The sequence below is a fragment of the Cricetulus griseus genome, chromosome 8 (genome assembly GCF_003668045.3).
Source record: "Cricetulus griseus strain 17A/GY chromosome 8, alternate assembly CriGri-PICRH-1.0, whole genome shotgun sequence".
Taxonomy (NCBI): domain Eukaryota; kingdom Metazoa; phylum Chordata; class Mammalia; order Rodentia; family Cricetidae; genus Cricetulus; species Cricetulus griseus.
In genome coordinates this window covers 44,303,892-44,326,023 of record NC_048601.1, presented here as the reverse complement: position 1 = coordinate 44,326,023, position 22,132 = coordinate 44,303,892, and the positions used below count along the sequence as shown (strand labels likewise).

Below are 22,132 nucleotides of genomic sequence, written 5' to 3'. Positions count from 1 at the left end.
CAAGTGCTGGGATTAAAGGTGTGTGTTACCACTGCCTGGCTCATCAGCACTAATATTTAAAAACGTAGGTGTAGTGGTGTCCATCTCTACTCCCGGTAATGGGGAACTGGGGGTAGAAACAAATGGGTCTTTGCCAGGTGGCCTAATCTACAAGTCAAGTTCTAGGGCAATGAAAGACCCTGTGCTTGAGGAATGGCACCCAAGGTTAGACTCTGACCTTTTCACACTTGTACTCATGCACAAACAAACAAATACACACACATACACATACACATACACACACACACACACACACACACACACACACACACACACACACACACGTGACAGAGAGACAGATAGAGGTCAAATAGAATTATGAACTTGTTTGGGGTCTCTTGAACACCAAGTATCCTGCCAAATACAGTGGAAAGGTGATCATACTCAGTCTTCACAGTGACTGATGGAGGTAGTTGCCACGGTTACATACCAGTTATACAGAAACTTAAAGGAACAGAGGCAGAGTGTGGTTGACCAATAGAAGTCTACAAGGAGCATAGATGAACACCTTAAAAACCTTCACTCTTGCCTCCTATGCATATCACTGAAAGATTTTGGTGATGGAATTTCAGGTAGGGCTAGAGAAAGCCTGCCCCTGAGGTAGATGGATAAACAGTTGCTAAAGGGCAACTCCAGGGTGGAGCTCTGAGCAAGGGCTCCCAAAGCAAAGAAAATTTCAAGTTGGGTGATGCAGTGTCTAATATACCCCTGAGTGACCCAGTATGTCCTTTTCACTCTCACCTGTACTGTTTGCACAGTGTAGAGTTTCTTCAGATTCGAGGCACACTCAGCTGCTGTGGCACCAGGGAGTGATCTAACACCAGCAAAACAACAAAGAAGCAAACAAATCCAATTAGTGTTGGAAGATATTCCACAATATAACTACGTAGGTTTTCATAGCACATGTGTCTAAAGCCTCCCAACAGGACATTGGAGATGCTGCCTAGAATTTGAATATTTTTTTTTGTGTGTGAAGACATGTGCATGCTTCTCCTAATAGGTTTTTATTTTTGTTTTTGTTTTTCAAGACAGGGTTTCTCTGTAGCTTTGGAGCCTGTCCTGGAACTCACTCTGTAGAACAGGCAGGCTTCCAACTCAGAGAGATCCTCCTGTCTCTGACTCTTGAGTGCTGGGATCAAAGGCATGCACCACCATCACCCGCCTTCCTAGTAGAATTTTTATTTGGGGGCAATTAAACTAAAATAAATTAAAATAAAAAGTAAAGTACAGAAGAAAGGTATTGGTCACTTTAAAAGCACATAGTGAAAAGTATAAAAATATCCTCTAAACATGAAGGCATTGTTCAGGACTTCAGATTAAAAAAAAAAAAAAAACCTGTATGCTATGCCAATGGCAATGAGAATGCATCCTCCTCCTCCTGGTGATTGATTTAAAACCCTATAATCCCTGGTGGTAAATAACCACACACCCTTGGGAAACAGCATCATTCAGTTATTTTAGAGAATACTATTAACAATCAGTCTTGGTTTCCCCCAGAATTTCTTGCCTAAAAAAAAAAAAAAAAATACTTTCAGTAGTTTCTACTGAGCTCACGCAAGCAGCTCTTGTGAACAGCATGGCCATGATACACTAATCTCTATTTTCTATATGTTCCACTAGATGGCAACACACTACAGGTTTATTCTCTGGGAGAAAAAAAGTGCACTTTGGCTTTCCAGAACAGTTCCTGGGATTGGGGTGTGTTGATCTATAGGTATTCAGACATTCTGTTACCACTATTGTTTCTCTTTCTTCCTGCCAACTTAGCAGTCTGTACTCAAAGGCACTGGGATCCTTGTTAGCATCAAATGATACTTCACCACACAAACAAAGCTCAAAAGCCATGTCTGGCTGTGGGTGAGCAATCAAGGTCTTCCTAAGAGGGGAAACACCTCTCTCACAACTGACACACTGGGATCTAGAATTTAGAACATTCTTCACCAGCCACTGACCCTAATGACCCGAAGAGACACAGTCCCAGGGATCATCAACACGGGACACTTTCCAGAGAGTTGTTATCCTAGAGATTGAGAGAAGACCCACAGCATCTTTGAAACAGAGGTGATGAGATGGCCTTGGGGATCAGGGATCCACTGCCCACATTCTAGAGCCATGGTAAGAGCTGGGGTGATAGCTCAGTGGGGGATGTGCTTGCTGTGTAAACATGAAGACCAGGGTTCAGACCTTCAGCAGCCATGTGAAAGGCATAGGCAGTGACAGACATCTGTAACCCCCGTCCTGGGGGAGAGGGGACAAGTGGGTCTCAAGGGCTTGCTAGTCAGCTATTTTGCAGAAATGGCAAACCCCAGGGTTAGTGAGAGACCATCCTGTATCAAAATATAAGATAAAGAGCTATAGAGGAAGATACATATCAACCTCTGGCCTTCACACATTGGTATGTGGGGCTTGCACAATGGTACACTACACACACACACACACACACACACACACACATCTAAATATTAAAGTGCATTTTTGTAGACAGTCCCCTTGTCTAGAGGTCAGAAAGGAAGCAATTATGGACTAGTTTAGGGGCAAAGATGTCTTGTTACCCACGAGGCAGGTAAACTTTAATAAAAGTCATGAGTGTATTATTATTTCCTAACTGTTTGTAAATTTTATGGCCTTTATTTTTAAAAAACAAAAACCATAACCACAAACATGGCTGCCTTTTTGTGTCAGGTATCACCTAAGGTTCCCTGAGTGAATGGTGACGATGAATACACAGGGACCAAGATGCTGGTGATAACAGCAGTTGCCTGGACCTCAAAACACAAAAACAAACAAACAAAAAGCAGCATGATGGTCTGGACTGTGGTCACTAAAGCATCTACTTGGACAAAGATAAATACGCTACATAAAGCAGGATATTGTGCCCACAGATTATAAAGACATTAGGAAAAAACTGAAAGGACGCAACTTTTTTTTTTTTTTTCTGGGCATGATCTGTTTCAAAGTCTATTCTTTTACATGAAAAATAACTGGTACTTAATCCAACTAACTTTTCTTTCTTTGCACAGCCTGGAGAACTGCTCTACCAAGTACACCAGCAAATATATCCCCAGATCCTACAAGCACTTTAGAGGGGGCTCCTTCCCTTGCTGCACCCGTGAAGCACGCAGGTGAGAACCTAAGGTAGGAAATGAATTCTGTAGATTTTTAATCTGCAAAATAAAATTATATATTTGAAAATTTCACTGATTTTGAAAGACACTCTTCAATTTAAAATAGCTTAGAGTGAGTATTCACTTGGGACATTATCATGTCAAATTATATAAATCCAACATGTAGGCGGTAGCTACCATTTAACTTTCAAAAGTCACTGATGAACACTTGGTCTCCAGGGCTCTTTCATGGCCCCTGTTTCTAGTCTGGTCTCCTCCTGATAATTGTAGGAGGCAATTATACAAGTCACTTAAGGTCTCTGTTTCTCTGTCCAAGCGTTCAGCGATGCCGAGTCTCCAGAGCTCAGGAGAAGCATCCGGAAAGAAGCAATTAGGATGTACTCACCAGTGGAAGACAGCAGAGTCTGCAGCCAGTGTGAAGTGACTCCTGCTGAGTGATACAGTCCTGCTGGGGCCCCTGTAGCTTACAGTGGAGCTTGTGATCATTTTACAGTGAGCACTCTGGGGCTCAGAGAGGGATGCCAACTGCCCCAAGGACATATTCATTTAATGAAACCAAATGATACGCTTTCAATGGCTGCTGGTCATCCCACACTGTGGAGCTGCCCGGTCAAGTCACACCAAATACAAAACCTGGGTCTCATACATGCTAAGCATGTCTTCTACAAGTGAGCTTTACCCAGTGCCACACTTCCCTTTCGGTGTATGCACTTGTGTGTGGATGAGTGTACCAGGGTATCTCCATTAATCACTCTCTACCATAGTTTTGAAGACAGGGTCTCTCACTAACCCTGGAGCTCATTAACGGAGTAGGCTGTTTGATCAATAAGCATCTGGCACCCTCCTCTGTCCAGTGTGCTGCACTGGGGTTGCAGGCCTGGTCAGCACACCTGGCTCTTTACATGAGAGCTGGGGACCAGCACCCAAGTCCTCCTGCTTGCTTAGCAGGCACTAACTCTCCCATCCACATTTGTATTTCTAAAAGAAAACGAAAAGCTATCTATTTTCTGTTTGTATGTGGTGTGTGTGTGTGTGTGTGTGTGTGTGTGTGTGTGTGTGTGTGTGCTACTCTCACCCATATGTGCACATGTGGAGGCCAGAAGTTGATGTCAGATGTCTTCCTCTATAATTATACACTTTTATTTATTTTTCTGAAACAGGGTCTTTCACTGAACCTGGAGATTGCTGTTATGGCTATATTAGCTCGTCAGCAAATCTCCAGAGTTCTCCTGTCTCGGTTCCCCAGTGCTGGATGGGGTGGTGACTGGGGGTTACAAGCACACCATGCCTGGCTTTCAAACAGGTGTTGAGGATCTAAGTTCAAATCCTCATTGTGCATAGGAAGGACTTTAGCCACTGGCCTAGCCCCTCAGCCCCACTCATCTTCATTTCCTAAGGAATGCTGGCATGTTCTCAACAAGGCCATCTCTTTTGCTTAATCTTATTTTTAATTCAAAAGTGTGTCTGCAGGGATTAGAAGACATGGTTTAAAATAGTCTTTCCAATGAAGCAGGCCAAGGAAGATCCTTGCAACACCCAACAGGAACATGCTCTGCCACGGCCGTCCTTTGATAGGCTAACAGTTAGATACCAATGCATCAGGGTTAGGAAGGAAACGTCAGGCTCCACAGAAACTCAGTGTAGTAGTTAGCATGAAAAGAACCCCAATTTGAAGAAATGTACCTAATCGGTGGCACTGTCTGGGGGTAGGTCAGGGAACCTTAAGGAGGTAGAGCCTTGCTGGGTAGAAGTGCGCCCCTGGTGGTGGGCTTTGACAGCTTATTGCCTTGTTCCTCTTCCTGTTTTCTCTGTTCCTTGTGTGCAGACGAAATGTGATCAGCCAGCTTCTCACTCCTGCTGTCAAGCTATTCCTTCCCTGCCATGATGGACTCTAGCTCTCGGGAACCCTAAGCCAAAGGAAACCCTTTCTGCCCCAGGTTACATTTGATCATGGTATTTGGTCTCAGCAACTGTAGAGTCAGATTCCCAGTTACTTCACAAAGGAAGCTGTGACTCTGGTCTCAGAGGTCTCATCTAGCTACTGGGTGGTTTTGTAAATATCAGTCTTGCCTATGAACACAACAGTGTTGTCAGGACTATGTTAGCTCGGCTGGTCAGTGCAGGTTTGGTGTTCTAGTCACCAAACTTGATCCCAATAGTCACTAAAACATATTGTTATGTCTCAACCTCATCCCTGAACCTCAGGTTTCCTTAACCGGAAAGATTGGGCCACAGCCACAGAGCCCATTTTAGAATGGCAAAGCAGCCAAAGTTTTCAAGTGACCTGCTTCGTAAGCAGGCCAATGTGCACTGATTTGCTAATTCAAGGTGTTTCATCTGCTGTCATCTACTGCGATTGCTTTTTTCTTCATTACTGAGGATTGAACCCACAGCCTCACAAATACTAGGCAACTGGGTTACATCCTTAGCATAGTTTTGTTTGTTTTTTTGGTAAAGATGCATTTTGAGACAGGGTCTCACTATGTTGTCCAGGCTGGCCTTAAACTTGAGATACTTCTGCCTCGGCCTGAGGAGTGGCTGGGACTACAGGTCTGTGGCTGTTTCCTGAAAAGGCAATGCAGACTGAGTAAGGCTACTGCCACATAGGCAACTAAAGGGCAAAGATGTATAATAGGTTTCAAATGAGGGACATTCTTACTGAAACCACATGTGCAACACATATCTTTATTATATCTTTAACCTTACCAACATCAGAGATCTCATCCTCTAATACTAACCAGAGCCCTCTGCCTGCAGACCAGGGCACTCGTCTGGAATGGCATTGACCCAGATGACCAAAGGCAGTACTGGGAGGCATTTTGTGTTGCTATAAATAAGCGGGTGAACCTCCCATAGTGCACAAGACAATACCCACAATACAGAAGCTTCTAGATCAAAATCCATAGTGCAGAAAGCCCTGGTATAGACATGAAGAGTCTCAGAGAATTTAACATTTAATCACATGGCAAAGATTCATTACTACCTCTTTTGGAGCTGGGGACACAGCCCTTGTCCTGTGGAGTATATGTTCTACAGATGGCACCTCTTGCTTTCTGAATACCCCCAGCCCCACCCCCAGGCTCCTGGAGGCAAAGGAACAAAGTTTGGACCTGTTTTATTTTCTCAGGAGAGAAGAGATGGAAAAGAAAGCTGACAAGGGAGTGCACATGTCAATGGTGGCCATTCTCAGAGGACCACAAATCCCACAATTTGGGATCAGGCCTATATTCCAGTTCTCTGGAATCTACAGGAGCCTAACTGCAACGCAGTGCTAGCTCTGAGAACACAGCAATAGAGGAATAAATGTGCCTGGAGATCAGTGTCTGGATTTTGTAGTGTTCTATTCAAGGCTGCTCTTTACATAACAGTTGTCATGTAATCACAGCCTCCTCCTATTGAGCATGTATTAGCTCTGATTCACAAAGCAATTCTGCCAGATTGGTATCATAACCGATACTTACAAACCAGGAAACAGAGATTCTGCATGCTTGTTTTGAAGTAACAGATCTGGATTCTTCATCTGCTGCCTCTAATGCCACGGTCTTCCTGACTTTCTCCTAGGGCTACACTACTTCTCACTAGAGACTGAGGCATCACTGTCAGCATGGTGACCCACAGAGCAGGTATTACAGCGAATCCCTCCCTCCTCCTACATTACCTGCTTTTGTCCATTCTCTGTCCTTTGCTACACTGAGGCAAGCAAGGTACTGATGCCTTGCAATACAAGGAGCATAGCTTTGGAGGAAGAACATTTTAGATTATTGCTAAGGGGGAAGACAACACACCCAACAAAGGCCACTGAGGGGCTGGAGAAGGAAAGTAATAGATTTTATTAATTACCCCCTGTAATCAACAGCTCCCAAGTCAAGCCCAGTTCTGCCACCAGCCTCATCCCCTGCCTCTCCCCTCTAGAAATAGCCTGTACCTACTGCTTTGCTGCCTGGACACACGCACTAGAGATAGGTATAAGTCTCTTACATAGTGCATCTAAAATGGATCTAATCAGCAATAGTTAACTGATGTCACCCTCTGCAGAGATATGGACAGAACAGGACACAGATGATGAGAAAGCCACCAGTACGGAGACATCAACCAAAAACAGGGAGAAAGCCACACAAATAGCTGAGAGTCTCTTGCGTCTACCTGCAGAGAGGACACCCACCAGACTCTCCCAGCCTTAGGTTGAAGCCATGGTGGAGGCTGTCTCCTTGTGAAATTAGTTAATTAAGAAACCATTGGTTAAGGACCTGGGCCTTGCCAAGTCAATGATTAATGTGAAGATGTCAGAGTGCTGTTTATGTTACTTAAGATTGAATTCCAAGATCCCTTTTTTTATATTACTCCTGTAACTCTGGCTTAGCAGGATAACACTGAAGGGATTCTCTTTTATAAAACTGGTGAAAACCCTTTTTCATTTGGAAAAGTACTGAGCATATAGGCAACCAGTAATACTGGACCAACTGTTCTACTTAAATGGTTCCCAATCACCAAAGCACCACTTGCATGTAAAATTTTAATATGCTATTTACAAACCACATTTACTCATTATAATAAATCCCTGGGACCCTTCACAAGAATAGGATCTCTTCACTGATGTCTCAAATGTCTGAAATCATGTTACCCTCCTCACTTCTTTTCAAGATACCATGTGCCAGTAACTGAAGAGATTACATGTCTTCTGCACGTGCACATCATGCTTAGCCTCCGCTTTGCAGATAAGAGTAGTAAGGCTGGGCTGGTACAGGAACTCACTAAATGACACATAGCTGGCAGTGGCAGAGCTGAGACTTGAGCCACAGCTGGCTGACATCTTGAGCCAGTGGTAACCCTAGAAGGAACCCACTGTGTACTGAACACGAACCCAACTGCCACACCTTGCAATCCTCAGCTTGGACATTCCAGATGGAAACTCTCTGTGAAGGGGCACCTCTAAAGATATGCCCACTGCAGGTGGAGTTTGGAATCAGCTCCTACCGAGACAATCTAACCCATGGTGCTACTCCCCAGCCGTCTATACTTGCTTCTCACAAAGCAAAAGTGCTGTCAAGGTTTCCCACACTCTACCTGCAGCTGAGTGACCTAAGATGTGATCAGTTCACAAGTAACATCACCACCTGGGAACTTGTTAAGGCAGGCAAGTCTAGGTCCCAGACATGCTAAGTCCCTAGGGTTTCCAGTACTCCTTCTAGTCATGCTGGCCCTGTATCATCTAAATAAACCATCATAAGAAATTCAAATACCTTGTATGATAAAGTTTAGTGAGTAGCAGCATCACGAGCAAAATGTAAAAACCACCATTCTAACAGAGTCCTCATCACCACCCAAAGGCATCACCAACACAACAGAATCACTGCTTATATGGATATGAAGCCCTGTCCAGGGGCTTAGATATGGGGTTTCAGACAGGGCTATCTATTCTCTGCATTAAAAAACTTAACACCCCCTCTCTCCTCCCCTCCCTCCCTCCATCTCTATGTATCTCTCTCTCTCTCTCTCTCTCTCTCTCTCTCTCTCTCTCTCTCTCTCTCTCTCTCTCTCTCTCTCTGTGTGTGTGTGTGTGTGTGTGTGTGTGTGTGTGTGTGTGTGTGTGTGTGTGTGTGTGTGTGTTTGTGTGTGTTTGTGTGTGTGATGCATGAGTATGGACTCAAATGTGAGATGGAAGGTCATGTGTTGGTCTTTGTTGGCTCTTTGCCTTCCACTCTGAGGCTAACTGGCCTGAAGGTTTCTGGGGATTCTCCTGTCTCTGCCTCCTATCTTCCTGTGGGAGTGCTGAGATCACAGAGGTGTGCTTTTACAGCTGGCATAAAGTGAGCTCTGGAGACTCAAACTCAGGGCCTCATGTTTGCAATGGTTTTACTCAATGAGTTATCCCCCAGTGATCTCAGAGGGTCCTGAAAAATTTAACTCAGGGGGTCCTTGGCTTAATCATCTTCCATGAAAGCAGGTCCTTGTTCCCCATCTTTGAAGTAAATGGCTGAAATTAAGAGATTACCTCTAAAGCCATGCTACTGCATGATATGAGACACGAGAGAAGGAAGTCCTATTCCCAGTGACCACTGGGTTAGGGGCTCACAATCACCGTGTGGTCACCTAGTGCTCTATTCCAATCCAGCTTCCCTCCTACACTTCTATGTGATCTCAGACAGGGCACTTGTCTTAACCTCAACATTTTCTTCTGTAAGATGTCACTGGGACATCCACTGTAATATCATGAGGATTTTGTACTTGAGGGTATACAGTACCTGGGCCACTGTTTAACACACAGAAGTACTATGTATGTCATATTAACAGGATAAGATGGGAAAAGACAATTTATAGCTTTGTATAGTATGATGTCTCCAATTATATGCCCAGTGCACATACACTTTGTGAAAACATGAATGATGACAATATTCCACATCCTACAGGAGATGATTTCATTTTAGCCAAAAGAACAAATCTGAAGGGGAAAGGCTTCAAAGGCAGGGATGTGTCTGCCGAAATCCACCCTTTCCGAGCAATTTACATCAACATTGGGCTCAGCTGTCAGAGGGAAAACACACACAGGCCCGTGATTAAGTATGCCCCTCATACATCATTCACTCCATTAAAGATGAATTCATTTTAATCACTTTTAGATAGATCTGTGGCTTGCGGCTACACCAGTTTCCTGTCTGAGAGTCACATATAAAAAGGGGCTGGGCTTGTTGTTGACAGCAACGCATCTGCTGAAGTTGTCTGCATAACCCAAGTGTTCTACATGTTTATCGGGCTTTGATTTCTACCTGCCTCCAAATGTTGTCATTCCTGTTCTACAGTAGCCATGAGGCTCTTTTCAGCTTGACTTAGAATTAATCCTTTGGGACCAGAAGTCAGGTGCAGAGGGACTACACAAGTTCACAGACCCACTAAGACTGACTGACTCCCGAGACATCACCATGCAGCATTGCTATTCTTGTCTGCTGCCTTGGGTTTAAGTCAATAGTGTCTATAATATGAAAAGCGGGAACACAGCTTTTCTTTCCTTTCTTTCTCTTCTTTCTTTCTCTTCTTTCTTTCTTTCTTTCTTTCTTTCTTTCTTTCTTTCTTTCTTTTTCTTTTTCTTTTTTTTTAAGTCACTACCAGCCAAGGGTGAGTAACTTTTCAAAGTGAGGATGCTGATATTGAAGGCCCTGGACCATTCTACCACTTGACCACATGTGGAGAGGCCATGCATCCCCTGGGGAAGGGCATTGACTGCCAGACAGATCAATACTGAAACTTCTACAAAAATAAAACCCGCAGCCACTCAGAGAATCTGTGGAGATATAAGGGCAAGAAAAAGAGAGGAGGAGTGTCAATGTCTGTTACTCTCTTCCTGTGTCCTCTGCTGACCTCATCCATGCAAGCCACTCAGTGAAGAGAGATTATGTGAGGGTCTCCTTTTGCAAGCCTGGCCCCGCCTCCATGTGTCAAATTTGTGGTTATGGACCACACTATGAGAAGGCATTAAGATGTACCACACACTATAAGGTAGATCCCTTAGAAGTTGATGCTTCTGAACTCTCATACTGCTGAAGCATGTGGTCCACTAGGAGGGAAGGCCACACTGTGGCCATGGCTTCACTCTTATCTATTAGTGATTCACTTCAATATGTTCAGTTCATAAAATCAATGCATGGAGAAGTGACATTCCAGTTCAGAAACAAGGGGGGCATTTGTGACAAGTTTATCATTTTCTGTACCCAGAGGTCTAACTGAGTGGTCCTGGGCAGGGTAGGAACTAACATTTTAACAGCACAGACTGGGAATTCTGGAGAGAGAGAGAGAGAGAGAGAGAGAGAGAGAGAGAGAGAGAGAGAGAGATACACCTCAGACACACAAACTTGGTGCAGTGAAGATGGACAGGGTGGAGTTGGTGGTATACGTAGATGGTCCACTTTTGTGATCAAAACAGAAGTGCAGGGCTGAAGAGACAGCTCAGTAGTTAAAGAGTATTGGCTGCCCTTCCATGGCATCTGGGTTCGAGTCCCAGCACTCACATTGCAGCTCACAATAGTCTTTAATTCCAGCACTAGGGGATTTGATAAACTCCCTGGTCCCAGTGGGTACTAGACATGAATGTGCTCTACAGACATACAAGACATACAAATATTAAGTAAAACACTCATACACCTAATAATAATGATAACATAAGTCCACAAATACAAAGCACCTGCTACGTGCCAGACACTCTCTTCGGTCACAGACCTGAAGACATCAGCATCTCACTATCAAGAGTAGGAGACAATGGCTGGGAGGTATGGCATGCCTTTAATCCCAGCACTTAGGTGATAGAGGCAGGTGGATTTCTGTGAGTTTGAAGCCAGCCTGTCTACATAGCTAGTTCCAGGACAGGCTCCAAAACTACAGAAAAACTCTGTCTCAAAATAAATAAATAAATAAATAAATAAATAAACAAATAAACAAACTATCCATAAAAGAATGCTGCCTAGAAAGAAATGCTGTGGAAAAACCAAAGGATAACAGAAGTTACAAGCATCATGACTGAGGAGCACTGTGTTAGCTGGTCCTCTGGGTAGACCAGGAGTCATCCTGCATCCCAAACAGCAGGAGTTCATCAGACAAAGTTCACCAGCAGTGAAGTCTCTAGTCTACCCAAGACAAGCATCATAAGTCTGCTGTTACTAGGTAGGAGGACATACAATTGGATGGGACAAATGGCAGTACTTTAGAGAAGGTAATGGCCAGGTCAAAAGAAGAGCTTTGAACTTAAAACAGCAAAACATAAATTGGTACCATAACTTGTAAGTTTATGGCTTTCCTTAAAAACAGAACGAAAACAATTTTTTTTTCTGCAAATATGGCTCAGGTCTAAAGCCAGGTGTGGTGGCGCATGCCTGAAATTGCAGCACTCCAGAGGTTAGGCAGGAGGATCAAGAGTTCAAGGCTAGCCTGGGATACATGGTAAGATCTTATCTTGAGAAACAAAATAAAACAAAATCTACTATGGCTAGTATCTAAAATACCACGCGGCACACCTCACCACTTAGAGCATCTTTGTGGGAAAGTATAGGTAGGGATCTAGAACGCTGCTTCATCTGGACCACACACTCCTCTGCAGAAGCAATGCTAGGTAATGAGAGACATCAGTAAACTCTGATGCATGGTAAGAAAGAGGCCAGAAGGATCACAGCAGGAATATGCTCAGAAGGGTTCCCTCCCAGACAAGGCTTTGTAGCAAGTGGAGATTGGGAACCAGCAGGTACCTCAGCTCCTGGAGCTACAGATGACCAGCTACAGCCAAAAGAGTGAGAGGGGCTCATGGGGAGGAGGGGATGTCTTAGACTTTAATAAGTTTGCTAAGGGTTACTAAGATTACAGAAGTGTATATATGGATGGGCATGGTACTTAGAAAAGAAGATTCTGGATCAGACAGACATGACAACTTTGAAATGCTGATAGTAGGGTGGGGGTGTGAAATGACATGGGTGAGCAGAGGAAGGCAATGCTGGAGACAAATCAACTCCGTTTGGAGTAATCAGGAAAGCATCCTCCTGGCTCTTGGCTGTACGTGTCTAGAGCTACGGGTTACAGACAGACATGTGAAAGAGTGCCACGAGCCACCCCTGGAAAGCACGGTTGCTATGGGAAGAATTCAACGCCACCACTAGGCCAGGTCTAGAAGCTGAGAAGTGAGCAACAGGATCGGAGCTCTGCCCTCATAGACTCACATTCTAGAGAGAGAGAACAGCCAAGGGTGAAGATTCTAAAGACAAAACGTAACACATCAGGGACTCAGGGTGCACACGGGGAGGCATGTGTGCCCTTCCACATCAGTGGTCGGGGAGCTCTCACCTGGAAGGTGACATAGGAGCAGAAACTGGAAGGAAACAAAGAGCAGACTTAGGAAAGGAAGTCCAGACAGTGGCAGCGGCAGCGGCAGCGGCAGCAGCAGCAGCAGCAGGGGCAAAGGCCAATGCTTGGGACATTGCAGAAAGAGCAAGGAGGGAGGGCAGCAGGGTAGTGAGCCGTGCTCAGTGGGAGCTGAAGAGTGTAGTCACCCAGTTATTCTTCAGTTTTCTATGCTGGGCAAGATGGTTATAGATGCCTCCAGGATTTGGGGGCTGAGAAACTGGAAGGATAGCGATGGCATTAACTGCTAACTGCTCACATCTAAGCTCAGAAGACATTAGGGGACAGCTGTGAGGACAGCTGAAAAGGTGGCATAGTGCACAGAAGTGGAGACAGGTTACAGGATCTGCCTCTTTTGTTCTGTCATCTCCTGCTTCAGTGGGAGCTGAAATCCTGCCTTGTGCCTGGGTAGCAGCCCTGGACAGGACAGGCCCAAGAGCCGGATCCTGTGAGAAACAGAAGGAAGGAGGTCACCACGCAATGACCAGCAAACACACAGAGACACTAGTGGCAATGCAGGCAAGAACGGAAGGGACAGAGGGCCTAAATACCCAGTGAAGGGGAAGAAGTCTGTTCACTGGGTGTCCTGACCCACATAGGTACATTCTTAGCCATACAGCTGACAGATTTTTAACCAAGTACAGATTTTTACAGATGACTACTTAAAGTGTGAATAACTTCTGAAGGGTCCTTCAATTTTGCCTAGTGGGGAAATGAACGTAGGATGCTGACTTCCTATTACTGAATTTGTATCAGCTACTCTGTGACACATACATTTGCATATGGAGGCCAGGGGTCAACCTCAGATGTCTTTCCTCAGTAAGGCTGTCTGCTTGGTGTTTTCCAGACAGGGTCTCTCACTTGGCTGAGCATACGCCAAGTAAGGATAGACTGGCTGGCCAGCGGTTGTCAGTGATCCCCAGTTTCTGCCTCCCCAGTGCTGAGACTAAAATTACTGTGACTATAAATAAGTACTGCAGGAGTACTTATGCGTACTGTACCACTATGCCTGGCTTTTTTGACTTGGGTCTTGGGGAGAGGCAGAGGAATGCAGCTCCTCCTGTGTACACAGCAATTTACCCACCCAGCGAGCTTCTCTGTCCCATCAGTTGATACTTATGAAGCTGTTACTCCATTCCAGGCACCTGTAGGTACTTTACATTCACAGCTCACAATAGCCCTGTGTGACAAATGCCACCGTTGTGCCTACTTAACAATGGAGTGCAACTAGGTGAGCCTGGGCAAGGAGACCATGGAACTTCTTAAGAGGTGCCAAAAGGAAGCTCTAGGAGGCAGGGGGCCTTCAGATGCTGTGGATCCCCAGACTGAGGCATGGCTGGGATTCCTGCAGGGCTCTCATGAGAACCTCAACTCTCTCTGCAGTGTTGCTTCCCTGGGGGGAAAATTCCATGTTAACCTTTAGAACCTGAGATCTTCACAACCCTGAATGTGCCTGGGGGTGGGCAGAGCCTCTACAAACACGTACATTCTCAGAGAAGTAAGATAAAGTCCAATAGAAATTGAGATGATGGATCAGGTACAATGTTGAAACTTGTTATAATTTCTAAATGAATATAGTGTCTCTATTAAAGGCTTAGACATTACAGAAATAACGCATTTCATGTATTGACTTTTAAGAGGGGGGAAAAGTGCAAATCAATATATGCAAGACATAATTTGTGCTTTTATTAGATCTACCTATTCTTAGGGCTCATCTTTCTCTGCCCTAGGGCTAGGAATTGAACCCAGGGCCTGGGTCATGATACACATGTACTCTACCACTGAGCTATACCACCAGCCTACATAGTCTTATGTTAAAAGACATTGATACCTTAGAATAGTCCTAAAATGTGCCATTCTAACTAGACTAAATCTGCTAAAAGTGGAGTTCTCTCCATTCTGTTTCTCTTGGTCAGCAGGTCTGCAGTTGGGACCACAGGCAGGGTGTAATAAAGCAGATGCCAGGTAACAATTACACAGTAAGAGGACACCTTTGAAAACAAAGACATAACTTCACTTTGCTAATGACTGCCAAACCCCAAAGCCACTCCTGTTATGACAGTCAAAAGCTGAAATCTCAGAATGAAAGTGAAAATGTTTTGCAAATGAGACTCACACCATCTCCCCCACCCTCAACTTCTCTGGGTCCCAGGAAAACAAACTGGCTCTAGGTGTGTCAATTCTTAGAGGCAGGTACTAATCCACTTAAAACAGGAGTATCTCTTTAAAACAAAACTTGCACGCATTTGGTACTAGGCAAAAAAAAAAAAAAAAAAAAAAAAAAAAACAGTGTAGACTGTAAGACTCTCTCCGGAAACTATCACATACATTTCCTCTTAACTCTTAAACCATGGTAGACACAGTTTTTATCAAAACTTCCCACACTTTTGGAAACAAGTTGACCTATCATTACCCACACAGGTGACAGGTGTTAAGACGACAGGATATCCATGCATCTATACATGCATCAAAACTAAGTGTTCTACTCAGGCACAGTTCTAGGTGGGGGACTCTGGCATACATCCAAAGCCTGTCCCTCCTCTGTGAATCTCGCTCAGGGCACGCAATGGAGGGCTTGGGGACAGACTGAAAATAAGTTCACACTGGAAGAACGCGGTGGCTTTGAGCATTGTGAAGAAAAACAAGGCAGGATGGAGACCCAGGATGGTGTGAGAAGTTTTCTGATTTGGACAGGGGATGCCGCTGAGGCCTCTCGGAGGCAAGGGCACCTGAGCTGTCCCCAGAAAGCTGTTGTCCTGGATCACAGAAGCCCCAGCTCACCAGAGCCCCCCTGCCTGGGCCAGAAGCGCAGGTGCCCGCAGCGAGGTCCCAATTGGGACCCGCACGCTTTCCCTGCCGCTTGCCGACTTTTCCGACTCCTGTAGCCGCCGCGAAGGTCGCAGCGAGCCCAGTGCCCCAGAGACACGCGGGCAGCCTCTCCCGGCCCGCAGCGACTCCCATCCCGGCCGGCTGGCCGCTGTCCGGGGACGCGCGGAACTCTGGCTGCGCCCGCGCGAGACCCCCGGCCGCGGCGCGCGTGGGGCGAGGACGCGGCCGAGACAAAGCGGCGGGGCGCGGCCCTCACCTGTCCAGCCAGAAGGTCCAGGGCGAGTGCAGCGGGACGCCAACCGGCTCGGGCCGCAGCGCCGACAGCGGCAGGCCGAGAGGCTCGCCAGCCCCGGGGGCGGCGCGGCGGCCGGGGGCAGCGCCATGTTTTCCGCCGGCCAGGCCGCGGACGCACGGACCCGAGCGCCTAGTAGTCTCCCGGCGCCAGCCCCGCCCCGCCGCGCCCCGCCCCGACCGCCTCGGCCCTGCCCCAACCCAACAAAGGCCGGCCGGCCCGCGCCCGGAGCAGGGGACCCGAGAGAGAAGGGCAGAAGAAGAGTCACCCGGCTGGCCCCGTAGCTGGGGCCAAGGACAGATGGAAGGTCCGGCCAATGGATCAGTGTGGATGGAATCTCAGAGTCCAACAGTGCCAGGGAGGAAGAAGAAATGAATTGACATACCAGCAATCTGAAGGCTGGATGGATGGGAAGGCTGGCAGATGGCTGGAGGAGGGACAGAGGGATGGAAGGGCAGATGGAAGCACAGTTGGATGTGACAGATAGATGGAGAGAGGACCAATGGCCGAACAGATAAAGAGGCTCCAATGTCTGAGGGTGCAGAAACAAGGTATTAGACAAAGATGGAATCTGGCAACAATGAAGCCAGGGAGTATTGAAGCTTTTTTTGCATGCCTAGTGGTGAGAATAAAGTTGCCTAACTAGGTGTATTTAAGGGACCGGGGATATCTTCCTACTCTGGATGTGCCTACAGAATGCCCAGCTTCCAAAAGAGGCCTCGGAGTCAGCCAAAGTTCTTCAGGCCTGCCGCCAGCTAGGCAGAGGAAGAGGGAGGAAGCTGCGATTCTGTACACACAACCTACAAGTGTGAAAATGCAGGAAGTCACTGTAGCCATGAGACTCCCAAGTTCACAATAAGAGGAACCCTCTAGCAAATCTCCTCCTAGGCCTCTGTTACTCTCTCCATGAGAAAGGCAAAGGCGTGGAGGCATGCTGGGAGGCCTGGAAACCCTCTAACTCAAATTTCAAGGTAGTACCTTTCTGGCCTCCAACAACTGGGGACAAGGAGTTGGTCACCTAGTCCATTTTCTACTGGACAGCATTCATTTTGCTTTCCCCTTGAGGGAGAAGAGCTGGAGAACACGATGGGATGGGGCTTTATAGGTTCATGATGGGTTATCCCTCAGAACCACTGTCTTCCCCACGGACTAGCCAAGGTAAGATAAAATAACAACCAAACAATGTGTGCTTTGTGATCCCTTCTTGCAATGTAACTTCCATACTGCATAAGATTCTGGAAATGTGACTATTTGATCAAATCTTCCATCACTGAGGTACTAGGATCGATCCATCTGGTCAGAGGCATTTGTTGTTTAATCTTCCCTTTAACCTTTTCAAAAAACACATACGGCACTGTTAGAGCCTTTCTGAGAGAGCTCTACCCTATTAGCTTGTGTACCCCTTAAATAATGTGATGTGGAGGGTACTATCCACTCAAATCTTACAGATGTGGGACGGAGTAGGCAGGCTAACCCCAAGGTCACGTGACTAGTACATGGCAAAGCTGCGATCTGAATGGGCATGCTGAAACTCTAGAGTTCAGGGTTTCTACTGCCAGGCCCTCCTGCCCATCTGAGTGAAAAATGAAGGTCCAGAGGGTAAAAATAAGTCATAGAGGAGAGGTCTCTCTCTCCCAAGACGATCAGTCTGCTTCCCAGAGGAAACTGCTACTAACAGCTTCTGAAAAAAATACACATCTGTGCATACAAACATACATCTCAATTTATAAACTGTATCTCCCAGTCTTTTTATAGAAGAAACAGATGCGTCTAACATCAACGCTGCACTTTCTTATCTTATTGAACATTATGTCCCTGAACATTTTTCCAGATCAAAACACACAGTTCTACTTCACCACAAAGGTGTCAAGAGGACTCATTGTAAAGCCACAGCCCCCAACAGTATGTACTTTCTAGCCATTTTCTTTTATAAGTAAGTCCACCATGGGCATCTTCATAATTGCATCCTCATCTGTACAGGCTTACTTCAGAAGGAGTCTGGGGGATGAGAACAGCTGCCTGCATTTAAAAATCCAGTACATGTTGCCAACTTGTACAAGATAAGCACATATCCATGCATGTGAGTTATTAATAGCTCCTGGCTCTGAGGACTCAGACTTACTAAGTGACATTTATCTGCATGAAATTCTAAGACATAGGTAGAAAGGATGGCTGCTTTCTAATGACTTGCAACTAGCCGAACTGTCGTGCTTTGACTCTTCCTCATACCCTGTAACAATCACTCAGCCAGAAAGGTCTAGTTTTAAATTTCTATCTGCACTTCCTATAAAACAAAAAGCCACACAATAAATTCCTTCTAGGATTTAGGATCGGAAGAGGTCTGAAAGTTTTTCTGCATTATATATCACTCTTTTGCTTTAGCTTCCAAGGTGCTCAAAATTACATTAGTCTCTAGATTATAACATGGATATTAATCAATGAAGGAACTCCTATATTCTTATGTTTATTTCTACTTTAATGGGCTAACTGTATCTTATACTGTGAAGGCCTGAAATCTATTTGGGAAATTGGTGATGCATAATGAGTAAAATATAAATGACCTTAGGTTAATAAAGAATTCAGGCAACATGACTAAGGCAAGAAGAGGCGACTACCAGCACTTCTGTCTCTTTCCCACTGAACACATGTTGACTCTTCAAAATTATACTTCACTGAAAACAAATTAGGAATATTTCACTTGTATGCCTCACTTCACAAGTAGATGGCAGGAGCCAGAACCTCTGGTTAGATGGGGCACTCAGTGTTCCCCTAAACAAACACATGGCTATCGGAAAGAGGAAACTCAAGGCCTGGAGAGGTGAGCTGACTTACCTGAGGCCACTGCTCTAGGACATTACAGAGGCAGAACTAGGACGTGGGTTGCTTGAGGTCCAGGCCAAGGTGCTCTCTCATTGCATAACACACAATGCAGATGCCTTGGGGTGGCAGGAGAGAGGAGAAGGTGACCCCACAGCCCCTAGCAACAAAAACAACAGAAAGGACTTGAGGCACTCATAAATAATTAAGCAATTAGCTGCAGCAGTGACTCCCCTCCCCTCCAGTATCCAGTCACCAAGGCAACTTGGGCAGGGTGCCTGCTGGTTGCCTGGTAACAGTGTGGTCTGTTCCCCTGACATGCTCCCTAGGCATCAAAGGATTTGAAAGCTAGGAAGAACCTTCGTCAGGGATCAGCATTCAAACCCCTTCATTTTCCAAATGAGGAAATGAAGGCCCAGAGAGGCTGGGTAACTTGCCCAAGGTCACACAGCTACTCAGAGGAATAGCCAGGCTCCATTTCTAGTCGCTTTCCATTAGTGTACCAGGGATGCCCCAGGAGGACTACAGAGGAGAGAGAGTCTCTCTATGGTTCCTAGAAGAACAAGACAGTACAGTCGAAGCTAGTGAGCAAGCAAGAAAAAGACAGAGACCTTGAGTGCTCATGTGCAATTAGCAGGAGCTGGTAATCCCATCAGCCCAACTTTCATCATCACCATGGCAACATGGGTGAGGCAAGTACTGGTTGCCTAGTAACAAGTGGTCCTCTCTCTTCCACTCATATCCGGCTCCCTGGGAGGCACAGAAACAGTAGAATGTTGGAGTTGGAAAGGAAGGAAAGGCCCATCCTTTGAACAATGGAGAGACTGTGCAAGTCATACAGTTCAGGACAAGTAGTCACATTCCCTTCATGTATACACTCGGTCACAGCTCTGGGAGGTAAACCTTCTACTCCAAAGTCAGAACATTAGTGTTAATGTCTGGGGGTTTCTTTGAGAGAAAACAGTTCTACCATGTGTCCACACAGTGGGAATGCAACATTAAAAACTCAGCATAGAGTAGATCCCAGCAGTTAAACTCAGAAAGTCCAAATCACATGTGTCAAGATTCCCATATGAGTAATGGGCATCCCAAGCCATAGATCCCACAAGCCATCATTAAACAAGGTAATGTACACATTGTAGGGCAGTCATAAAGATGTGGCCAATGTTCTATTCCATGAATGCTTGCATATCTGCTATGCACATGCCACCATCCTAGGCCCTTCAGATCACCAGTGAACAATACAGACAGGAGAAACCTGTGTTGCTGTGACCAGGATGTGTGCAAGTACATGGATAGATCTGTAGTCACGTGTTAAGTGTCTGTTGGATGGGTGCAGGCCCTCGTTGGCAATATGCTGTTTACATTGCTGGTCTCCTTCTCTGAGGCTGACAAGTTTCCTGTTTACAGCTTGTGATACTATAAATACCCAGGCCCTGCTTGCTTCCACCTAGGAGCTCCAAAGAAAAAGGACGTCTGTGACCACTAGGTGGCAGACCCCAGACTCTCTAGAGTGAAAGAAGACACAAACAAACCTGGGGCATAGAGCCTCCAGCAAAGCCACAGTTGCTTGGTCCTAAAGCCATGGCTCTTAGGGGTAGGGGTAGGGGCAGGAAACTAGTCTGGGACTCTAACGGGGTGAGGGGAGACTATAGTGTACTTTAACAGCAATTGCTTTGCCTGGGTTTGAACTAGGCAATCCATGAACATTAAACTTTCTGGGCCCCCTATTTCTCACTCAAGCAAAAGAGATGCTTATATGAGTCCCCTTTGGTACGAGTGCCCTCTTTTATAAGCTGCACACAGTAAAAGCTCAACCAGCGGTACTGACCTCAACCAGGGTTACAGGTGCTAACGGCCCCTGAGGGTCTGGTTCTGAGCAGCAAATGGAAAGAGGTGTAAAGGAAATTGCACTAGACTGTTAGAGTGAAGTTTTTGGATCACTAAAGCCTAGAGAAATGTGGTAATGAGGCCAAGGAATTCTGAACACCACAGAAAACCATATGTCAGTTGTGGACCATGTCCTGTCTTCCCCACACCTTCTGAGTTGGTCTTCCTTCCTTCTCAAGGATGCCACCCACTCCTGCTTCTCATTTCCTGAGTTTCGGCAAAGGACAGCAAGGGCAGCTGCTCCACCCCCTTGGCCAGCCTTCCAGCCTCCAACCCATGTCTTCTGAACAAATGACACAGCAGCCTAGGTCCAAGCCTCCAAACACTGATTCCGTAACAGATCTGTCCTCTTTCCTATCCTCAAGACTTCTCTAGGGCTGCTCGGCACCTGTGCATCGGTCCTCTATTGACCCTCCAGGCCCTCTCCTCCTCATAGCTTGTCCTGTCTCCCGTCCTAAGCCTCCACTCGAATGTAGAGTGCCCCCTGCTGGTTATTTCTTTCAGAGCTCACGTCACAAGCTTCCTGAATCTACAGTTCATCTATCACACTGGTATCTGGTCCCAGAGGGGAAGGTCGGGACACACTTCTTCATGTCTCTGTCCCAGCGCACTGCACAGGTCTGCCACCTGCTGGCACGCCATCAAGATTTGGTAAGGAACTGAAAAAAGGTACATGCTCTCACTGTCCACTCCTCCTCCTGTCCATGGACAGACAGTATGTTCACCTCCTACAATGTGCTTTGTTTTATTCCTTCTTTGTTCAAGGCCCCAAATGGCTGTCTCTCACAGACTGAAGTCTGAATTCTCCAGTCTAGCATCTGAATCCTCCACACTTCCTCCTCCCTTTCCAAAAGAAGTTGGAAGTCTATTTCTAAATGTATGTGGGTATATACTCATGTGTGTATATAAATATAGGTGCAAACACATACCTCTATTTACATATTCCTGGAAATATGTAAATATATTGAATATATTTGAAAATATATGCAATCCAAGGAAGCTCACCCCTATTCCCTTGGTATGTGTGAGTTTAGCCTTAACATGAGCTCCTGGGAACAGACTTGGGCCCTCCCCACTCCTGCATCCCAGCATCTGCCTGGCTCATGGGAGAATCCTATCTACTGATCCTGTTTGCCGAATCTACACTTGGCTCCCACAATGTGGTGCTTACATCTCCTCCATATTACCCGAGACTCTTCCTTTCTGCCATTCACAATCTCTAATTATCCTCCGAGGATCATGGAAAGTTCCATTGTGTGAGACACAG

At 45.9% G+C, this 22,132-nt stretch overlaps 1 protein-coding gene and 1 long non-coding RNA gene across 2 annotated transcripts in view; both read right to left on the bottom strand.

Annotated features, from left to right (window-relative positions):
* The window catches only part of Eif4e3 (eukaryotic translation initiation factor 4E family member 3), a 41,149-nt gene extending 24,900 nt beyond the window's left edge, over nucleotides 1-16,249 (bottom strand). The window contains 3 exon segments of the mRNA XM_027428971.2: nucleotides 781-853; nucleotides 16,123-16,220; nucleotides 16,223-16,249. Of these exon segments, the coding sequence (XP_027284772.1) occupies nucleotides 781-853; nucleotides 16,123-16,220; nucleotides 16,223-16,249 (198 nt within the window).
* A 982-nt stretch (nucleotides 16,250-17,231) lies between these two features.
* Nucleotides 17,232-21,403, bottom strand: LOC113837027. The gene is made up of 3 exons (XR_004770970.1): nucleotides 19,587-21,403; nucleotides 18,991-19,135; nucleotides 17,232-17,489 (listed from the first exon to the last, which is right to left on the bottom strand). It is a non-coding gene; the product is annotated as an uncharacterized LOC113837027 (long non-coding RNA).
* Between the last annotated feature and the right edge of the window lie 729 nt (nucleotides 21,404-22,132).